We start from the raw sequence: 13,602 nt of genomic DNA, 5'->3' as shown, positions 1-13,602 counted from the left end.
TGCCGGGGTCTGTTACTTACTTTCCTATTTTCAATTTTTGTCAATGAAAATTTTGTAAATATAAATGAGGCATTGCTTGAGTTGGATTATTTAGAGTGAAGATATATGTTGGTATTTGTTACTGACGTTTTGCCATGTAGGATATTTTGTACGATAAAATATCTTTGTGGTCATTTAAGCTATTTTTGGCAAAACACTAAACAAAAATATAATTTTTGGTTTACCCGTTATGAAGATGAAAAATGAGCACTGGCGTAAACTATCAATATATTAATGACATTAATTATTAAGAATCAACACAAAGTAAATATAAAAACTATAACATTGTCGTGCATAAGTCTCAACCATTAAAGTTGATTCATACGTTTGAACTGAACTACACAACCTTTACATTATTGTGTTGAATCTGGCCTCCGATGATGGGATCGTATCACTGATACTTCTGTAGTCTGAGTGAGGGATTACTTACTCCGCCCACTTAAAGAAAGACAACCGCCGCTCTTCATCTGGTCCTGTAGTCCTTCATCCTTCTCATGTGGTCCTCCCTCGTCATCTTCTTCGTCGTCGTTAAGGAGATCCTGGTAGACTCTTCTGTGTCACAGCAATCGATACCGAAATAAAAAAGTAGAACCACGCCAACCAGCCTTCCCCCGCCAGGCGCGAGGGAAGGCTGTCCTGCCGGGGCAGTCGGGCTCCTCCTCTTCCTGCTGCTCCTGGTAGACTCTTCTGGTTTCTGGGGGACTGGAGCCGGAGCTGCTTCAAGACGTTCCACAGCTAAAGAGAGGGTGAGAGGACAGGAATACCAAAGGACAGATACGGGAGAACATTCCTGCCAACTGCTATAATACTTTAGAATAAATCACCTCGGACCATATCCTCCTTAAATTGATCAATAACCCTTTCACTGTATATACACTCTATAGACTTTGCATTTTCTTTATCATCTAATTATCTTAAATTGAATATGTCCTGCTCTACTATTTTATTGTATATAGTGTGCGTTTACTCTGTAACCTAGCTTCGACAACCAAATGTAAAGGTGCCGTGGAGCTCCAACGTAGTCGCCACCAGCTGCAGGGAAACATTCAAACAGGATTCTTCATTAAATAAAATAGTTCTGGATTACATTGAGCAATAATAGATTCAGATTCCAGCTGCTGATCAATCAGTTAGCAGGTCAATGTACAACTGTTAAGACTCGTGAGCCACACCTTCCAGACTAAACAATGTTTCATATCTTCTCACTTTCCCCTTTATAAACCTTTAATTGTGCGAGAGGAGGGTAAATTGTTAAAGAAATCGTTGATGGGATAGTATTAAGTAAAAGGAGCAGATGTTTGTTGAATAAGTGACGTTTCAGTCAAACAGTCACTGCCATCAGTTAACTCTACATAACAAACAAAGCACCGCGACAACGAGCACAGTGCGTTTTAATGTTAAATAAATCACTTTAATATGATAAAGTAAAAGGAGCAGACGTGTGTACAATAAGGCCAACAACAATGCGAAGCTACAGTATAGAGATCATTAAAAGTAAATATAATATAATTTGTTATCGTGAAATATTGTAGATTATAATGATGGTCTCGTAATTAATCACGCAGCATATGGAGCCTTATTATTTGCTTTAATGTGTTGCACATCTACTTCTTCTTGATGATTGGCAGATGGATGAGCAATAGATGACGCGGGCTACTTCATTTATTTGACAACTCTACTTTTCCCCTCTCAACTTCTTGAAACTGTTAGAGAGGTCAAATGATTACTGCCCATTATTTTTTTTAGTAAAGTCTAAAGAACATTTGTTCTTCTTCTTTAAACAAATATTGTATTCTTTTATTTGGAAATATTGACAGGTACATAACACAGTAAACATGAACTGATATTTCCATTGTTTATCATCTTTTTGTTGAAAACAAACCCTGATCCATCTTCTCCAAACCAACGGGACCTGAACCTATTTTAACCTCTGATGGATAAACTCCCGAAATCTGTCACTTCACCGGAATCCTTGGCTCGGTGCCATCCAAACCATCTTCCTTGATGCTTTAAAAAAATAAAAATAAAAAATGTGGAATGTTCACAATTCAAATCTCCTCCCCTGCTCTTGACTTGGTTCAGTCCGCTCCACTCTGGTTTCCACAAGTAGCAGAACTGGTTCTGGAAGGAAAAATCACCGATGCCTCTGTGAGTGCAACAAACTCCGAGGGGTTTCCTTTCACACTGGTATTGTGTGGTAAGTAAGAAATCCGTACACACACACACACACACACACACACACACCCACAGTCACAGCAATGAACATTTATTCCTCTTTCCATTGCACCAAATGAGAAGGGGGGAAAAAAAGTTGGTTTTATCAAGTCTTTCAGCAGTGATGTCGTCCTGAGGGGATTTCAGACAGCAGAGGACAAATATAGAACGACTTTTCTAGAGTTGTCCAGCAGATGCTCGTGTCGAGGCGATTGGCTGACCAGTAACGCAGAGTTCACAGAAGAAGAAGAAGAAGCTGATGAGTGACCAGACGGCTGTGAAGCTGAGCAGGAGGGACTGATCTCAGGATCCATTACGAGGATCTTCCGATGTGGCATTTTGTGACTGAGATCTTTTTTAATCGCACCATTGAGATCCAAAGATGACCTGGGAGCCTTCACACAGACGTCTTCCGTTTCACTCTCACCCTCAGCTTGCTGTGCTTTCTGGGAGAAAAAGAAAAAACACAAATGAGAGCGTTCACATGACTTAAAAAAATAACAAAAGGTCATGTTTAATGGATCTCCGGCACGAGTCCGTTACCGGCGGGGCGGGGACACCATGCACTTCCAGAGGACGGCGTAGAGAGCGCGCAACAAGGCAATGAACACGGTGGCTAAAAAAGCAAAAATAAATGTTAGTAAACACACACGCGCCGTCACGCGAGAATTATTTGTTTAGCTGCATTTAATCCTGTTGAGCTGAAGGAGCCAGCGCCTTCAAAATGTATGAATGTATGCATATTCATACTCCTCATTTTACTATCAGGCGACCTTGTTGCCCTTTAGAAGGTTCTAGTCCAGGTCTGGTGAATTGACTCCGCAAGTGCTTGGATTTATTTTTAATATGTGAAATAAAGCTCCATTCTCAGTGAGTATTTTGGGGAAATAAGAGACTTGAGGTTGGGGTCAAAGCGGCTCACCGGGGACGATTCCACTCCTGCTGGTTGAAGAGTCCTCCGGGCCGGAGGGATGAGTGGCGTCTGCAGTTGAGCCTTCATTGGGGTGGGGTGGAGAAAATAAACAGAAATACTTAATACTCCAGATATTTAAAAAAAAGACTGTGTGATACATTACTCTCATAACTGAATCACTAATGACAATTAAACCCACCCACCACCTCTTTGCTCAGTAACTCCCCTCTCTGGTCGGCTAATGTAGTTACAAAATTACCTTTGCATTGAAAATGCGGAAGGTTATGTTTTGATCACCGTGTATTTATTTATTTGTATGGGTGTTATTCGCAGAACTCAAAAAGTATTGAACCGAATCGCATGAAATTTGGTGGGATGATTGGTTATTATCCGGGGACCATTTGATTAGATTTTGGGATCGATCGAGTCAAAGTCATGAAAAGGTCAAAATCTTCTTGAATCGCATGAAATTTGGTGGGATGTTTGGTTATTATCCGGGGACCATTTGATTAGATTTTGGGATCAATCGGGTCAAAGGTCAAGGTCATGGAAAGGTCAAATCTTCTTTTTACCATAGCACGGTCAATTTTTATCCAATTGGCATTTAACTAATGCCAACATGTTCATAATTCAATGCCCAATCTTGTGATATGCGAAGGTATGCGCTCTACCGAGTGCCCATTCTAGTTATATTATATTATGTGCATCGAAAGCATTCACCGTTAGTTAGAAAAAAAGTTGTAGTATGACTTATATCATAAAGTAAAACACATTATGTCCTATATTCTCTTCTATTCCTTTTTTTATTTGTAGTATGTGAGAAAAAAAGTCAAAGTATTACATACAGTTTAAAACAAATTAGTTTATTTTTTAATCATATAATAGTGTCAGAAAAAACAATATTATATAAAACCATTTTTTTAAAATCAGTATAGTATGTAAATTGTAATAATAATCAGTATTATAGGCGGACACTAATCTCCATGTTTGCTATTGGTCGCCAAACACCTGAAGATGACACGAGCTCACTGGAATCCACCTGAAGTGGATTTCCTCATTTCTCTGTCATATAATACGACTGAGTGGAAATCCACGATGTGGAAATACACGTCGTTCAGCTTTTCACATGGAACAACAACAAAGACTCCAGATCGTGAAGCTCACCGTTCAGCTGCACGGGGTGCAGGAGCGGGAGCGTCACATCGGGGGCAGCCGTCTGAAAATGCAGCGGAAAAAACATTCAAGTTTCAACAAAAAGTGGCGCAGAAGGGCGCAACTCCCACCAGCGCAGCGTGAAGAACACAACGAGAACAACAGTGTGAGGCGCAGACAAAAGACGTAGAACAAGTCAAGCTGCCGGGAAACCGCCCCACGCTGGGCAATAACAAGAGCGAGAAGAGTTCATGAATGGAGCCCTAAAAAAAGAAGCTCCCCCATGTGTGTGTGGGGGTGCGTGTGAGCTCCTTACCTCCGAGCTGTTCCCGGTGACCGCCTCGCTCTTGTTGTTCACCACCGTCCACATTCTAGGGTCGGTTCACCTGAGCCGTGCGTCAGGGCGCGCCTCTCGTGATGCGTTCAGGCGCTACCCGTTTACTTATGGACCGGAACCTCGCGTCCTGCTCTAGGTCCGTCAGGCCGGTGTGCGTGTCGCGTTACTTGAGATAATTTACCCTTCTCAGTACAGCCTGGTTTTGTGTTTCCAATTGCATAATAACAAATAATGAGCAATTCAGTTTGACAATAAATTATCGTTATTTACACGCGGGCTAACGTTTGTTGAGAAGACCTCATATTACATTACATTAACACACTTTTATCCAAAGCAATTTACAGTAAGTGCATCAACCATGAGCGCAAACTCAGAAAAACAAGAATCAAGAAAGTTAATCTGTTTTTTTCTCACGGTATTGTCAGATAATGTTTTTAGTTTCCAGTTTTTATATATACATCATATAAATAGAATATATATATTATATACTGTATATAAAATACATATATAATTAGTACAAAATCAGAACAAGAATATATATAAATTATGTGACATAAATATATATATCTATATCTAGATATATATATTTGAGGGGGGGGGGGGGCACACAACTCGGGTTCAGCGGTCTACGTTTAATACCAATAACACTGTTGACATTCACATACTGCTAAAGACTTTACCGTCACATAGTTTGACACCTCAAAGCTTCCCAGAAATTACCACCAACACACCGGAAGTCATTGTTGATGTTTATCTCAGCAAGATAACACATTCTGTAAACAATCAGTGTTCCAAAAAGGAAATACAACAAATTGTTAATACAGACAGAAAAGAAAAGTTTATTATGTGACGTCTTTGTCACACCAAATCCGGATCAAAACGTTCAATGCAGACCGTTAATACACCAATTATTTTTAAATGTAGCACATTCAATGTATATTTGGACAAAGGAGAAATCAAAACCGTGGACACGCTTTCACATGGGAATTAGTCATAGCAGCATATACAAAAGGTCAATTTGACAGTTCTTCAAGAGAGATCTCTGTATTTAGCATCAGCTTTTTTTAAATGTATTTTTTAGTAAAGAGACATTCTGCAGACATATTGCACAACAAGTTTACACTGTAAAAGCAGAAAGATCCAGATCTCACACACACAACAGTCCTCACGCACAGGCACACGACATCGATGCTGCATATCAGCAAATCACACGCACGGCAGAGAAACACCTAAAACACTCAACCGAAGGCCTCTCTTCATCGTCACCGATCCACCTTCCCTGGAGAAAGACGTTACATACAAAGCTAACGGAAACAGAAAATTAAAGTCTGCCACGGAGTGTCTTAAAGTTAGAGAGGGGGATGTGAAATTCAATCAATTTGACATCAGACATCTTTCAAATACGTCTCAGGAGAAGCTTCCCCAGAACCAACATCTGGGATTCCAGATGAGCCCCTGGCCCGCTTGAGTGTCGTAAGTGGACCACCAGAGTGATTAATAAAAACAAAAATAAACAAGCATAGAGTAAAATAATAGCTTACGAGCCCCGTCCTCCTCATGAGACGGCATTGTCTCCAACGGGGCCGGGGGGGGGGGGGTTACACGTTAGCCGCTCTGCAATAAGGCTGCGTATGAAGAAACATCTCTCTACATTTCACATCACACTCGAGAACACACTCACCCCAGAGTGGGAATGTTTGAAGGTTTCATTTAACACAGACGAGTGAGAAAAATTAAATAAAAATCAAAGACGTCATGTAACTTCATCCAAACTAGAATTTCGAAATCGTCGTTTAAAAAAAAAAGAGAGACGGCATGCCGTCTTAAACTCAAGTTAAGAGTTATTCCCCGATCAAACTCGTCATCGAGACCTTCTGGAGCAACAGCGGTAAATAAACAGGGCCACCTAGTGGGCGTTGACGGTGAAGAAAAATTACTAAACTGTTTGTGCTTTGACAGAAACTGAACAGACGCGGGCGACGCATAGAATTAAATCCCCAAATGAGGCCGTGAGATTGTCAAGAGTTGCCCGTTGGAGAACTTTTAAGAGATGTGGTTCCATCTGAACGACATTAAATCCGACGCCACCTGAAACACGTCACGCTATGATGTCAGCAGCTGGTGTTGGAGCACCACATCGATGTTTGAGAGGTGAAAAACGATTCAAAAATGGTACTTCTTCCCTCACGCCCAAACTCCTGTCACCCCTTCAGCCCCTCCCCCCCCCCCCCCATCAGTCGCAGTCCAGCCACGGGATACTCGACCACCGCAGCGCCCTCAGACTGGGCGCCGTCCACCACGTCCTTTGAGTCGAGAGATGATGGCTGGTGCGTGACGGGAGATGTAGGAAGAGCAAAAAAAGGCAGAGAAGGAGAGAGAGGCGTGTCCACAAGGTCGAGGCAGCGACATCACATGACTTCACAGCACGAGTTCTGTTTCCGTGCCTGCGTAGAGGAGGAAACACAAACCGTCAGACACCCGCGGAGTCGACTGACATTACAACTCTCGCGAGGGGTCGGCGCTTACGGTCTTGTAGAAGGCCTTGGACTGGGTTCCCAAGTGCTCCGACTTTGCCACAAGGTCATCCAGCTTCTCCCCTCTCTCCAACAGACTCTCCATGGTGTTGTGCTGCGGTAACATAAATGGTCGTTAGGTGCTGCGTAGCGTCTCTGACACACGGCGTCACCATTTTTGGTCGATAAGGCAGAGGTCACCCTCTTGGGGATGAAGCCGTTGGGTCTTACCAAAATTATCTTCGTCTCATCCAGCTCTGCCTGCACTTTGGTCATTGCGTCAGCTTCTTTGGGATTCTGTAGAGTGAAACAATAAATAACTAGAATGGGCACTTGGTAGAGCGCATACCTTCACATATCACAAGATTGGGCATTGAATTATGAACATTTTGGCATTAGTTGCATGCCAATTGGATATAAATTGACCGTGCTATGGTAAAAAGAAAAGATGTGACCTTTTCATGAACTTGACCTTTGACCCGATCAATCAAATTGTCCCCGGATAATAAACAATCATCCCACCAAATTTCATGCGGTTCGGTTTAATACTTTTTGTGTTATGCGAGGAACACGCATACAAATAAATAAATAAATACATGGCGATCAAAACATAACCTTCCGCATTTTCAAGGCGAAGGTAATAAAAAGCTGAAGATTATTCGTTGTGAAACAAGATGTCATGTTGACCACAAACACATTCAAGGCTCCCAAGGGACTCAAAAGGTTTCTCTTCGCACACAATCTATGGCAGGGTATCATTTCACATTCTAATAAGTGTGTTACAAACTGACCTGGTATTTAGCAAGGTGACTATCCAAGGCTTTGTAGCTTATGGTGTCAGGGTTACCAGAGGGCCAGTCGATACTGTCTACTTGCCTGGAGAACTCCTCTAATACCTATAAAGAAAGGAAAAAGACATCAGAAAAGAATCTGAATATCAAAATGACAATGAGTCCTTATTGCCACGTTCTTGTGCGCACCTTGTCGAGCAATGTGAAGCAGACTCTCTGCGGGTATTCGGTATCTGCGATGACCACGGCGCTGAGGTTGTCATTTCTTACATACACATGGCACAGGTACTCTGAGGGGGGAAGAAAAACCACGTACGTGTGACCCAAACCGACGTGTGAGCAAGCTGCCTAAAATTGGTAAGAAATGCAGAAGTAAAAGTGATGGATTTTGAAACAGGTGTTGGGAAACCAGCACAGCCACAACGCATCTGCCTGGTGAAACATGGGGGATGATGGGAGATATGCAACAAAGGGGTCTCTGGACCGAAGCAGGGATGCAGCCGACACACTGTGCATCGTGATCACTTTGCCACGAGGATGCCCCGTTGAACTGAGCAACAGAGCGAGCGCCGAGACAGATTAACAAACTTGTGACACCGTTTGAAACGCTCAGATTGGGCTGAACCTGCTTCTTTTTTTGTTTCATTTTTTTTTACCTTGTTCTTTGATGGAGGCACGACTTCCTTGCGACGTCCGTTCTACAATCAAGGCACTGGTGAAGGTCATAAACTCCTGAACACTAATAAAAACAATAACAATACAGCGGTTAAGTCTCCCAGAATGGCTAAGCAACATTATCTACACAGGGTTCTTCCACATTTGGACCAATGGACTTCCATGACTTTTAGCCAAATGTCCATGACCAAACTGAAATCTCGGTATAAACATGAACAACTTAGAACATTGTGCGTATTGAGAGCGGAGGCCGGCTTATATTTTGAGCGTCTTTCTTTAAAAAACATATAAATGATTTCAAACTCGGTGTAAATGAACAAGTGATTATAACACATTTCCAGGACTTTTCCAAAACTTTTATGATTTATGTTTTTTCCATGACTTTTCCAGGCCTAGAAATTACCATTTTAAAATTCCATGACTTTTCCAGGTTTTGCATGACCGTACGAACCCTGTCTACTATGGAGGACTCGAAATGAATTAAGTATAAATAAATAAATGCATGAAAAAATAAAGGAATAAATAAATAATAATACAGAAATACATTTATTTAATGATGTCCTGTTGAGTTATAACTTATATTTATGAATTTCTGTATTTATACATTTATTCTTGTATTTATTTATTTATACATACATTTATTTAAGCATTTATTTATTTATTCTTGTATTTATTTAAGCATTTATTTATACTTAAGTCATTTAAAGTCCTCCATAGTCTACACTAATTAACAAACAACAGAATTTGCTGCAAAAAACCCAACAACAACTGATTGCATACATACTACAGTCTCTACACAGAACATGAGAACCCAAAGTTAGATGACACATTCAAGATGTCGTCATCAGTCAGATGCTGCTTTCATCCAGTCGGACCCACCTGGAGCGCTGGAAGAAGCTGAAGGAGGAGAGGTCAAAGGCCGACTTGAGGAGGTTGGCTTTGGTCGCTCCTTTGTGGTGGATGCTGAGGCTGTAGAGCTTCATGCCGCCGCCGGACGAGTCGCTCAGTCGGTCGCAGCAGACGCGGTCACGCGGCCCCCGGGGATCTGATCTGGAAGATGACACGAGAGCATGAGCCACATCCCCTATTATGCAGCTCAGCCGGCTAGCTAGGATTGCAATTCAGTTAACTGTATTTTATAGAGCCCACTATCACAAATGAGCCTCAGAGGGCTTTAACATATGTACACACAATATCCCTGACCTTTGACCTCACAGATCAGGAGAAACTCCCAAGAAATAGAAAAACAACCTTTCACGGGGAAAAAAAGGAAAGAAACCTTCAGGAGAGAAACAGAGGAGGATCCCTCTCCGGGATGGACAGAAGCAAGAGACGTCATGTGGACAGAAGGAATCCGTACATGTTTACGACATAAACAACATTCAATAAACACGAAGTTACAGCTGACAAGTGCTAACGTTAGCTTAGAAGTGAAAGTAGCCGGCTTATTGTGAGCTAGCAAGCTAACCAGCTATCTCTAGTGAACCTTCATCAACACACAGGCAGCATGACAGTTAGTAGGACACACTCGCCACGAGGTAGTGAGTGCGTACACGCAGTTTTTAAACTTTAAACGTGCATAGTTAGCGTCAGCTTAGTTTCTAGTGAGGCCAGTTAGCACAGACTGTGGAGGAGGGGCTAACAGTTAGCTCCAGGTCTCCGCGAGGCCTCCGATAACTTACCAGACAATTCAACAACAAACTGTTTGATTCCCGCCAAAACAACCGAATAAATCTTCTCGTCCGCATAAACTAAAATTCGTAGACTTGTATAAAGCAACGCCCGCGACCTAATCTCAAAGTAGCTCCGGCTAACCAAGTAGTTTCCAGTCTGAAGTTCGACGACCAATAACCACGTCACGATCCTCTTGCCGTCCAGCGGGATATTTGGTCCGGTTGGAAACAAACACGCCAGCGCGTTCACGGTTCCGATGGGTTACGAGTTAAAGTTGGTATTAAAGTATTTGATGATTGACAAGTCAGTGGATCATCATACTTTTAAATAAAACGCAATATTACATAATTTATTTTATTCAAAAGAAAAAGAAAAGTTTAAACTGTTGGCTGAGACCTCGTCATGTAAAAGTGTGGTTTCAATTGAAACGCAGACGTCTTTCTGTATTTTACTTTCATGTTGATGGCCTTGGTATATGGAGGACTTAAAATGACTTAAGTATAAATAAATAAATAAATGAATGCATGAATAAATACAAGAATAAATAAATAAATGCTTAAATAAATGTATAAATGGTAGTGTCTGGTAAAAGTCTGTGTTCAATATTCGTACATTTAAAAAACGTTCTGTCTCGGAGTTGAGCATTTTCTTCTGAAAAGCAGTTGGTGTGAAGCCAAACAACAAACGCTGTGCAATACAATCATAATATTGGACTTATAGCCATATAAATATGGTTATGATTCAGAATATGGTTATTTATAGCTTAATTATCATTGTTTAGTCACATCTAAATCAATTGATCAAACATCTAATTCATAATAACAATATAGCAATGGTCTAAACGTATAAACTTCTTTGTGGCCTTTACCTTTTTCTTTTCTTTTTCTCCAAACAAATGATGGCACCCTCAATTGATGTTTTCTCTGGTAATCTTGCTCCATTTAACAATTCCCTCCTGGCTACTTAACTCGTTGGTAAGTGTTTTCCATGGCAGAAGTGTGCCTGTAATTCATTTCCAAGGCAACATATTAGAACCGTTTGGGCATGGAAACCGCTGAGCGTTTAGGTGCGATCTGTTGACAGGGCAGCTGCAGCATCAGGAGGAGAAGGAGGAGGGAGGGAGGGAGGGAGGGTTCTTTCGTATAACTAGTTTTGGTCTTTAGATATCGAGGTAACGCGGTCAGTAAGGCCAGCCAACGGGAGGTTTGCTTAATATAATTTTTTCTGCTGTGCATCCTTGGAACGAGAGCTTGGAAAGCGATGTACTAATCTTTCCTTTTGTTTAACCGGCTGTTGGAGCTGATGGCGCATCCATTGCGCCGGTGTGGATGCTGACTGGACCTGTTAGCAGCAACACATGAAGACAAACCCAAAAGGTTTTTACATAATATATCTACAGGACTGAAGATCAATCCATAGTTTTTTCTCTCTCTCCTTATAATAGAATGAAAATGAATGCATAGATTTTTGTAGGAATGAAGATGAATATTTTTTTTCTCACCCTGAACATATCTTTTTAATAACAAATCTGCTCTACTTTCATAAAGATAGCTCTTCACTGTTCACCAGATACAGGCCTTGGTAATACTGTCTTTATGTAAACGTGTTCGATACTTGCTGCTGAACTTTATGTAGATCAGACGTGATAGGAATATAATAACGTTTCCCACAAAAGGACGGCAAGTTAAATACACCAGAACAGCAGAAACTTGGGAATCTCCACTGTGGAGCTCTGATGGTCGGTAGGACTCTCGGGACTTAATCCACGTCGTCATACATGGATAAGGTAAAGGACAAAAGGTTTGCCTGTCTGTCATTCTGTCTGTCTGTCTGTCTGTCTAGATAGGTGAATATATCCATATATCTCTCTCTTTTATATATATATATATATAATATGTCTGTTTATCTATTTATTTTCGATTCATCATCATCTCTATCTCTTTCTCTTTCTCTCTTTCTCTCTAACCCTAACCCTAACCCCCTAACCATAACCCAAGGCTAACCCTAACCCGGTTCACACCCTCACCTAACCCAAGCCCTAACCCCAACCCTAACCCAACCCTAACCCTAAGAAATAAGCTCCTATTATGGTGCCGTTTCTCCACATCTGATTTCCTCTTCATATCTCTCTCTCTCTCTCTCTCTACAGGACTGTCTCAGAAAATTAGAATATTGTGATAAAGTTCTTTATTTTCTGTAATGCAATTAAAAAAACAAAAATGTCATGCATTCTGGATTCATTACAAATCAACTGAAATATTGCAAGCCTTTTATTCTTTTAATATTGCTGATTATGGCTTACAGCTTAAGAAAACTCTAAAATCCTATCTCATAAAATTTTAATATTTCCTCAGACCAAGTAAAAAAAAAGATTTATAACAGCTGAGTGTTTGTCAAGGCTCAGGAAACCCTTGCAGGTGTTTCGAGTTAATTAGACAATTCAAGTGATTTGTTTAATACCCTACTAGTATACTTTTTCATGATATTCTAATATTTAGAGATAGGATATTTGAGTTTTCTTAAGCTGTAAGCCATAATCAGCAATAAATCAGAATAAAAGGCTTGCAATATTTCAGTTGATTTGTAATGAATCCAGAATGCATGACATTTTTGTTTTTTTAATTGCATTACAGAAAATAAAGAACTTCATCACAATATTCTAATTTTCTGAGACAGTCCTGTATATATATATATATATATATAAATATATATATTAGCAGTTCATTTGATAAATACACATATGTAAATAGGTTGATTTTAAAATAATATTTACTCATTAAATATTGGCCAAATGAACAACTCAAGATATTTGTTGATCCAAGACGCAGCGGCTTCTCTTTCAATATTTGACTCACTAAGTGTCATAAAGCTTAAATGAAATAACCAGGTGACCAGTAACCGGTGTGATTCGATACAATTCTCAAAAATGCTTTTTTTCTAAACTTAAGGCGAATGAAGATGTAATTTATTGTATTGCACGCTCGACTAGAGCGCGCACATGATGAGCAGCACTGGATTATATTTTTGACATAAGCGTGTGCGCCTTGAGGTCAGTGTGACTGTCCTCAAGCCGCCGTGTAACCTCGCAGCCAGAGGTCAGAGCTTTTCTTGACTAAACTGCTGTTGCTGATAAGCGCAGAGGGCTTCACCTGCAGCGGGTTGTTTGTTTTGGAGGGTCGTTGGTCCTTTGCTGTTGCTAATTACCTTCACATTGAAAATGCGGAAGGTTATGTTTTGATCGCCGTGTATTTGTATGCGTGCGTGCGTGTTATTCGCATAAGTCAAAAAGTATTA

General features: G+C 40.7%; 3 protein-coding genes across 4 annotated transcripts in view; 1 reads left to right on the top strand and 2 right to left on the bottom strand.

The window, feature by feature from the left end:
• Positions 1-1,880: 1,880 nt before the first annotated feature.
• On the bottom strand, positions 1,881-4,712 carry sb:cb288 (uncharacterized). The gene is made up of 5 exons (XM_056419548.1): positions 4,635-4,712; positions 4,331-4,382; positions 3,176-3,247; positions 2,797-2,869; positions 1,881-2,699 (listed from the first exon to the last, which is right to left on the bottom strand). The coding sequence occupies exons 1-5, from the start codon at positions 4,686-4,688 to the stop codon at positions 2,651-2,653; spliced, it is 300 nt and encodes a 99-aa protein (XP_056275523.1). The 5' UTR covers positions 4,689-4,712; the 3' UTR covers positions 1,881-2,650.
• A 679-nt stretch (positions 4,713-5,391) lies between these two features.
• Positions 5,392-10,491, bottom strand: ykt6 (YKT6 v-SNARE homolog (S. cerevisiae)). Of its 2 annotated transcripts, none has more exons than XM_056418663.1 (8): positions 10,317-10,491; positions 9,514-9,684; positions 8,616-8,698; positions 8,149-8,249; positions 7,960-8,064; positions 7,400-7,465; positions 7,182-7,283; positions 5,392-7,099 (listed from the first exon to the last, which is right to left on the bottom strand). In XM_056418663.1, the coding sequence occupies exons 2-8, from the start codon at positions 9,615-9,617 to the stop codon at positions 7,064-7,066; spliced, it is 597 nt and encodes a 198-aa protein (XP_056274638.1). In that variant the 5' UTR covers positions 9,618-9,684; positions 10,317-10,491; the 3' UTR covers positions 5,392-7,063. The 2 variants fall into 2 exon arrangements, with proteins under 2 accessions (XP_056274638.1, XP_056274639.1); XM_056418664.1 differs by having other exon boundaries at positions 10,450-10,476.
• Positions 10,492-11,504: 1,013 nt separating this feature from the next.
• gck (glucokinase (hexokinase 4)) overlaps positions 11,505-13,602 on the top strand; it is a 10,099-nt gene continuing 8,001 nt past the window's right edge. The window contains exon 1 of the mRNA XM_056419886.1: positions 11,505-12,094. Coding sequence (XP_056275861.1) covers positions 12,086-12,094 — 9 coding nt within the window. The 5' untranslated portion in view covers positions 11,505-12,085. The remainder of the gene's footprint in view (positions 12,095-13,602) is intronic.

The sequence above is a fragment of the Pseudoliparis swirei genome, chromosome 7 (assembly GCF_029220125.1).
Source record: "Pseudoliparis swirei isolate HS2019 ecotype Mariana Trench chromosome 7, NWPU_hadal_v1, whole genome shotgun sequence".
Taxonomy (NCBI): Eukaryota; Metazoa; Chordata; class Actinopteri; order Perciformes; family Liparidae; genus Pseudoliparis; species Pseudoliparis swirei.
The sequence above is the reverse complement of the archived record's forward strand: the minus strand, read 5'-3'. Positions and strand labels throughout refer to the sequence as shown.

Excerpts from the sequence above, each read along its gene's own strand:
- ykt6 (XM_056418663.1), bottom strand. The coding sequence starts at position 9,617 with ATGAAGCTCTACAGCCTCAGCATCCACCACAAAGGAGCGACCAAAGCC. Across the intron at positions 7,466-7,959 it reads GTCACCTTGCTAAATACCAG|AATCCCAAAGAAGCTGACGC; the intron begins GTCAGTTTGTAA and ends TTCACTCTACAG. Across the intron at positions 7,100-7,181 it reads CCAAGGCCTTCTACAAGACC|GCACGGAAACAGAACTCGTG; the intron begins GTAAGCGCCGAC and ends TCCTCTACGCAG.
- sb:cb288 (XM_056419548.1), bottom strand. The coding sequence starts at position 4,688 with ATGTGGACGGTGGTGAACAACAAGAGCGAGGCGGTCACCGGGAACAGC. Across the intron at positions 4,383-4,634 it reads TCACCGGGAACAGCTCGGAG|ACGGCTGCCCCCGATGTGAC; the intron begins GTAAGGAGCTCA and ends CTGCATTTTCAG. Across the intron at positions 2,870-3,175 it reads CAGGAGTGGAATCGTCCCCG|CCACCGTGTTCATTGCCTTG; the intron begins GTGAGCCGCTTT and ends TTGCTTTTTTAG.